This window comes from Vulpes lagopus, chromosome 6 (assembly GCF_018345385.1).
Source record: "Vulpes lagopus strain Blue_001 chromosome 6, ASM1834538v1, whole genome shotgun sequence".
Taxonomy (NCBI): Eukaryota; Metazoa; Chordata; class Mammalia; order Carnivora; family Canidae; genus Vulpes; species Vulpes lagopus.
In genome coordinates, this window is record NC_054829.1 from 88,554,774 (window position 1) to 88,563,193 (window position 8,420).

Sequence of the window (8,420 nt, forward strand, 5' to 3'; positions counted from 1 at the left end):
GAATTTTAACAGTATCTAAAAGTCCTTTCAGGAAAAAAGTCTTCTCAAAAACAATCCATATATATATATAAAAAAAAAGTCCATATAGAATAAGTTTCTTTTTTGTTTTGTTTTGTTATTTTATTTTATTTTATTTTATTTTTTTTTTTTTAATTTTTTTTTTATTTATTTATTATAGTCACAGAGAGATAGAGAGAGAGGCAGAGACACAGGCAGAGGGAGAAGCAGGCTCCATGCACCGGGAGCCCGACGTGGGATTCGATCCCGGGTCTCCAGGATCTCGCCCTGGGCCAAAGGCAGGCGCCAAACCGCTGCGCCACCCAGGGATCCCCTTGTTTTGTTATTTTAAAGATTTTATTTACTTATGCATGAATGACACATAGAGAGTGGCAGAGACATAGGCAGAGGGAGAAGCAGGCTTTTCACAGGAAGCCTGATGTGGTACTCAATCCCAGTATCCTGGGATCATGACCTGAGCCAAAGGCAGGCGTTCAACCACTGAGCCACCCAGGTGCCCTTTTTTTTTTTTTTTTTTTCAATTGTTAGAAGACAAAAGTTTAATGAAAACTGGTCTCTGGGTAGGTAAGAATCCACAGGGCTAAAGAGTTACATGGGAATATAGTAGAAATTTAAAATAGATGCTGAAGTAAATGTTACATATTATCATCATCTGATTCATCTTCTTCCTTTAAGGATTCCTTAGCATATTTCTCTGCCTCTTCCCTTATATCTTTTGGAACAATTTCATGTCTTCCTTTAGTTATTTCACCAACCCAGCTGAGCTCTAGTTCAAAAGCTTTATCCTTAACTTCATCATGTACTATGTAAATTATTTTTGCAACTTCTTTAACAACATCACGGCAGGTCATTTCTTTCATCTGAAGTTTTTCAATTTCTGTCTTTGCAGCTTGCCTGGCTTTGCCAATGGCACAACCCCAATAACCATATGAAACTCCTGATGGGTCAATCATGTAGAGCTGTGCACCGTCATTCACACTGTAAGACCCTAACATGAAACTGCAGCCAAAAGGTCTAACAGCACTGTAAAGTGTATATGCGTGTACATACATGGCCACTCTGTCTGCAAGATGTTTTAATGGAATGTTATAGCCAAAATTAGATCTAAAGTTGGAAGCTTCTTCTCTTGCAATGTCTGCTAAAGAACGAGCATCAGCCAACAAACCCGCTACTGCCATTCCAACATGCCGATCAACATTAAAAAGTCGTTTGTTAGAACCTTCTTCATAAAGTTTAGAAAGGACTAACTTTTCTACCCCAAAGACCACGCCATCTTTACATCTGATTCCAATAGCTGTACTACTGTTTTCCACAGCCTTCATAGCATATTCAACTTGAAAAACTCTCCCATCAGGAGAGAATGTAGAGGCTGACAGGGCACACGAAAAAAATGAGATACAGTGTCCATGCACAATTAAGCTATAATGACTTACCTGTCTCAAAAAGTAGTCAACCTACATGAATTTGGATATGTCTTGTTCAAGAGAATGAAGTATTTTCCAATATCCAAGGCAGCTGAATATAAAATTATTTATTTGTGGTTATCAATTTATTTTAATCTTCAGTGAGACAAAATATTTCAGCATGGAAATGACTATTTGAAGATGATGCCACTACAAACCTTCTCCTTCTAAAAATCTACTTCTAAAATATTTTTTCTTTTTTTCTTTTTGTTAAATGAATGCAAAGGAAGGTCATACCTACCTCTCAATTATTTTGTCATCATTTTTGCTATAGTGAAATATCACTAAAGTTGTCAAATGCTTATCTTTTCTGGAGTTTATAAGTCCTTTTAGGGAATATTCAAGAACATAAAGAAAGGGGATGCATAACCAGCAACTTGGATGAACTAACTGTACAATCTGAAGGAAAGTGACTTCACAATATTTTTATATTTAATATAAATATCAAATTATATTTATTAATAATTTAATTACTAAATTAATAATTCAATTAATTATTAATAATTTAAATAGTGAATTATATTAATAAAAATATTAATGTTCAAAATATTTGATTCAAGATATTAAAAATATTTTGTATTTATGAAGAAAAAGATAGCAAATCAAAAATTCTGCTATCAAATAACCGCTAAGACATTTTATTACAACTCTTTATCCTTTTTTTATCCAAATATATATATATAAATGCATGCAATAATATTTACTTGTTTCAGTCATCCTTGAATTTTTTCTTTTTCATACACCTCATATTCAACCCTCAAAATATGTCCAGAGTCCAGATACTTCCCTTCACATCCACTGCTACTGCTCTAGTTCAATCCACCATCACTTCTCCTGACTGGTGTCTTTTCTTCCTCCCTTGATCCTTACAGTCAACTGTCTACACAGCAGGCAGGACCATCCTTTTAAATGCATTTCAGTTTATGTAACCTCTTTGCTCAGAACCTTCAACTGATTTGCCTCTTAGTCAAGATAGTAAAAATCCTTAAATTTTGTCCTAGAAGGCCTTATGATGTATATAGCTTATTTCATTTTTCTTATCATTCCCTACCACTTGTCCTCTTGCTTATTCTTTTGTACGCTGGCCTCCTTGCCATTTTTGAAGACACCAACACATCCTTTTTTGCAAGCCTTTGTACTTACTCTTTTATCTGCTGAACTACAATATCCTTCCCCCAAAATCCCCAAGGCTAGTTTTTGTTTGTTTGTTTGTTTGTTTTTGTTTGTTTTTTTAAAGTAGGCCCCATACTCAATGTGCAGTTTCAGCTCACAGTCCTGAGATCAAGAGTTTCATGCTTTACTGTCTGAGCCAGCCAGGCACCCCTCTGTGTGCCTAGTATTCTAATATATGATGGAATACTTAATCCACCCATTTTTTGGATCTTGGTTTTTTTCCCCAAATTTTCCAGATGCTAGACAATATTATAGCAAAAATATTGCACATAAATGTCACATATACACACACCACAATTTTCTAGAAGTGAAATTCTTAATTCAGAGAGAATGCTAATTCAGAGTAATACATATCAAAATGTCTACCAGAAAGATGGTACTAAATTACATTACTTCCAACAGAATATGAAAGTATTAGTTTTCTCATATCCTTGCTAAGATCCATTATTATTAGACTTTTAAATTTTCCCAAACTGAGAAAATATAGTGTATTATTCTTTAAAATTTTCATTTCTTCAATTACTAATGAATTTGGACATACTAGTATTTTATGAACTAGCATTTTTTAATATTTTCTCATTATTTTTTGTTAAATTATTTGCTGTGCATATTATAAAGTACACTTTAGTTTGCCATTTATATTTATATTTTATGGTATTTTATTTCTATTAAAAAGATTTAAATTTGCTTAATCAAATTTATACTTCTAATCAATAAAAAGTCTACCTTAAACTGCTTAAACTAAAAAATGAGATACGCATGATCAAATGTGCTTGGGGACTCAAGTTTGAGACTCCTTGAAAAATTTTTCATCTAGAGCTTTAAGAGAGCTTTGCTAGCATTTCTCAATATTTTCCACACACAGTCATTAAGATTACAAAAACAATTTTAGAACACCAAGTTGAAACTTCAGGGGTAAACGAAATAAAATTGATCTAGTTATAAGCACACTGTCTTGTTATATTAACTTGGTGCATTTACTTCACTAGAAGCCTGGCTAATCAGCCCACTCCTTTATACTTGTAATCTTTAGATTCCCTCCTTGCTAGTTGGAATCATATTGCTATATAATATTATGACTCTTACATACTTTGGGGATGATTTACCTCCTTTATTTTTCAAATAACATTAATGGCTTCCATAAGTTGAGTGTTTGAATTAAGATTGGCTGTAGTAAAACTAAAAACCAGGTCTTTGGACTTTCATAGTATATTATGCTTCTCCTTCATGGATCACTACATAGATATTTACTGATTTTAATTTCACCCAATTCTTTGATTTCTGAAAAAACAAATGTAAGATTCCATGGGATATTTGAGACATTAAGGGATAATTCTAAAAGGAACCCTTTCTATTGTTGATTAGAGTCCAGAAGAGGGCTTCTCAGTTGCTTTATCTCCACTCCAAGTCCAGGAATCCCTGTTTTTAATTAACGGTGCCTAAAAGAAGAGAAACTCTACATGGAGAAGCAACAAAAGTTTTAAATAAATTCTCATTTATAGGAAATTCTTCATTAAAAAATAGGGGTATTATAAAATAATCCAAATTTCCAAAACCCTGGTAACAGCACTAGGACTCAGTATTATAATCCAGGTAACTCATGATATTCCAGAGAAGGAGGGGGGTGCAGCAGAATGTAGCTGATAAGGACAGATGAAAGCATGAGTCAGGAAAGAAGCAGGGGCAGAGGACAGATTAAACTGGATAGAAATTGGCAATGGAGTAAAAGGTAGACCAGAAAGCCAAACTAAATAAATTCTGTAAGAAAGCACTGATTATTTGGATTGGCTGTCTAGCCCTCTCTGCTTTTTTCTTAACGTGGTAGAGGCTGGATGCCTTGAGGAGATGCTTGATTCCTAGCAATCCCAAACCTTTCATTTAGATCGACATTGTTCTCAGCCCAGTACCTCAGATTCCAGTGAGTTAATCCTGCTCTCACTTCATGGCTATCGCATGGGCTTTGGGGTAAGAAAAACTCAAATCAAACCTCAGGTTTACTATCACTATGTGACTTTGGACAATTTGGTTAAACTCTTTGAATGTGTGTGTGTGTGTGTGTGTGTGTGTGTGTGTGTGATTTAATGTATGTATATCGCTTAGATTCCTAAATGACACATAGTATCCAATTAATGAAATGTACTAAGACTATGAGCTTTCTTTGGGGATGTAAGTTAAAAATAAAATGACATAAAGTTAATAAAAAGATAAAAGAATTTCTGTTTTGCTTTAAAGTTTCTTGCTCAGTGTTTATTTTGATACATTGAATGAAAGCAGATAAGGCATTAATTCTAATTTAAAAATGAAGCTAGAAGCTAAAAAAAAAAGAAAAGAAGGAAAACCTTACAATTTCCTAATAAATTAGAAATCTCAAGAGAAATGAATCAATGACAACATGCTCCTATATCATGCACAGAACTCTTTTTATTATTTCTGGTTATAATTTCTCTAATTTGTACAAATGACCTTCGTTTCCTGAGGTTTGAGTTATCCAGGAGACTGATGACAAAAGATCTGCAATCTTGTAATTCAAGATAAATACTCATTACAAATATAGAAGAGTGACATCAGTCCCTTGAATTTAGAGATCACAATTACAAGCATTCAAAAAATATGTAAAATTACTAAAGGCATACGCAGTATAAAATTCAATGTGATAAGAGAGTACATTCTCTTAAGGTACAAAATTTTGTATTAGCAGTTGCTTAGCATAAAATTTCTAAACTCTCTTGAAATTCAGATTTCAGATATCAAGTTTAACATTTGTATCAGGTATTATTATGAAAATTCTTCCACTACTTAAAAGCTTACTTATCTTTTCAGCTTTACCTATTCAACAACTTGTGGAATTTCTTTGAAAAATAAATTTAAGTATAATTAAATTGTTAACATTATTATTATATTTTTCCTTTTATTTAAAAAATAATAGTATTTTGATAAATGGTATATTTTATAGACATGTATACTATCTCTGTATTTCCAACTCTCTCACTGACTCATAGTAACCCAGTAAGTCAGTAAATATTCCTAATTTATTCAAGGTTCTAAGAGAAATCTGTTTTTAGTGTTAATATAATTGTAAAACTTGAGACTATTGCTACATAGTCATACATTTTTTTCAGTATCATTCAAAAGCCTATTGTTTTCAAAGAGAGTTAGAAAATATGAAGTTCAACTTTACAATTACAATTAAATCTAGTAAAATGGATCCTATACACAGCTTGAAAAAGTAAATGCAGTATAGGACCAACTTTCTGGAGGGCAATTTAAAACCCTCCACTTATCCCCTTAAATTTTCATGTATTTTATAAATTAATTTCACTTCTATAAATGTAACTAATAGGGGAAAATCAGAGATGTATGAAGATATTTACGAAAAAGATAGTAAATATAACAATATCTTACCATAACAAACTGGAACACCTAAAATATCTAATAGAATGGAATTAAATAATTCTAACCTCTGTCTAATACAATGTAGCATTTAATTATTTTTAAATTAATATGTAGAGGCATGGAAATATGCTTATAACATAAAGCTAAACAAAAAAAGAATAAACATTATAACCCCAATTTTGAAAGGATATATGTCAAGATTATCCCTGTACTTATTAACAGATAGGATTAGGAGAAACTTTTATTTCCTATTTATATATTTTATAAATATATGTATGTTTTCCATAATATTGTATGATTTATATAAGCATAACAAAATGACAATGGTACAAATAGAATATAAAATTTGTATTTATAGCTACAGTCTCTTCTGAGCCCAAGAACTTCTTTGACAAGTGGCTGCTGGATATACTGCATTACATATTATTTTCTTGAATAGCTCAAGCTCCATATATTCCTCAAATTTACTACTCTTCCATAATTTCATAATCTTATTTATTATAGTACTATCTGCTTAGTCACCCAAGATAGAAATTTAAATTTGTATTTATCTCTTTTTCTTTCATTGTCCAAAAATAATTAGTTCCAAAGTCTAGTTTATTATTTTTCCTAAATGTTCTTGGGTGTATCTTTTTCCTAAATCAAGGACATCTATAGAAAAAGGCTTCAAATTCTTAACCTGTTATATAAAGTTCATAAAAAATAAATGAGCTTAATTTTTTGGAGAGTCCAACTCAACCATATGCTCTGGCTACTCCAAACTCTCCACCATTTCCTAAGTAAGAAATGCTATTCCCTTTAAAACTTCAACTTGCTATATAAAATAACAAAAGTGCCTCCTCTTCTCTGAATTCTCCTTTTAGTCTTCTTGGGTCAGTTAATTGAGGCATTTTTATTGTTCCTCAAACTACTTTTGAAGAACTGTGTATAGAGTTGTAATTTACTTTCCGTAAGTTCTCTTTACTAGATTGTGGTCTCCTTTCAGAAGGACCATCCTTTGAATTTTAGATTTGAATCCTTTTCCTGTCCCCAATATTAAAAGATGATGAAATATATGGAAGGTATTTATTTATGTATTAACTGTATGACATTATTTTTTTGTATGACATTATTTTAATGGTTACTCTGTGTTATGCTTCTAAATTCAAAAATTTTCTATTGCCCAATTGATAAGTACATCTATTTCACATAAGTCTTACTTCATACAACTTAGAATGTATACTGATGTTATTTAATAGTCAGGAGAGCAGCCCATATTTAAGAAGACTTTATATTATCAAGATAATTATAGTGACTTTGGTAAGGAAAACTATCTTTGCTGAAAATCTACTAAGTTCCAGGATTATGCCAAATACTTTAGATATTTAATTTTGTTTAATTCCTTACTTAAAAATGAAAAAACTGAAGCCCAGGATATTTAAATAACTTTGATAAGATCTCATAGCCAATAACCATTAGATTAGGTATTTTCTGAGTTCAGTAAAAAATTGTTACAGAAACAAGAAATAATAATACTATAGAATTGAAATTATCTTGATATTTATAGGAAATATCATTCAATTAAATAGTAAATATTTTGCTTGGTTCTGAATTGTCTTGTTTCCCTTGTGTATCTGCAACTGATAAGATATTTGACAAGGTATCTCAAGACATCCTTAGGGATAATACCAAGAAATACAGGCTAGATATTAATATAATTAAGGAGAAAATAAAATGCTTATATTGTGACACTAAGAGGCTGTTAATGGATTGATCCCAATCTGTTACCACTTTATTAATTCTTTGAATAAAGAATTAGCATAATTATCACATTTGCAGATAAAATTGTAGATGTGACAAAAATACACTGGAGGAGAGAAGCAGGGTAAAATAATATATAGAGAGATTAGAGACTGTACTAAATCTTTAGAAATTGCATTTAAAAGGAATTAATATAAATTCTTGGTTTTGTTTCCAAAAATCTGAGTAGCATATTAGGAAAAGATAACTGAATAGCCAACAGAGGTGGAGAAAATAGAATAAAAGAAAAGATTTGTTGTTGTCCTTTAATTATCAACTCAAGGCAAATCAGTAGGCAATGTGGCTCCCTCAGACTAGAAAACAAAATCAAAGGAGGGGAAAAGAGAATTCCTGCCTGAACTATTTGTAAGGAAATCATTTCCACTAATGAATGCAGAGTCTTCCATATTTTAGCAGTTAGCAGCAAATGAGGGTCTTCAGGTGGGGCAGGGCATCTGATAAAACAGACATTATAACATTGACAATACATCTTGCCTTTTTGTCAGAATTCAGCGCCTTAATAGAGTATCCATCATAAAGTTGGATGCTAGGTGCATTGTTCCCCTCCAGTGAAGCAAGGATAAAACCATTTTG

At 31.8% G+C, this 8,420-nt stretch overlaps 1 protein-coding gene across 1 annotated transcript; it reads right to left on the reverse strand.

Annotated features, from left to right (window-relative positions):
* Positions 1–542: 542 nt before the first annotated feature.
* Positions 543–1,395, reverse strand: LOC121493353 (proteasome subunit alpha type-3-like). Its single transcript, XM_041759137.1, has one exon. The coding sequence runs from the start codon at positions 1,338–1,340 to the stop codon at positions 654–656; it is 687 nt and encodes a 228-aa protein (XP_041615071.1). The 5' UTR covers positions 1,341–1,395; the 3' UTR covers positions 543–653.
* Between the last annotated feature and the right edge of the window lie 7,025 nt (positions 1,396–8,420).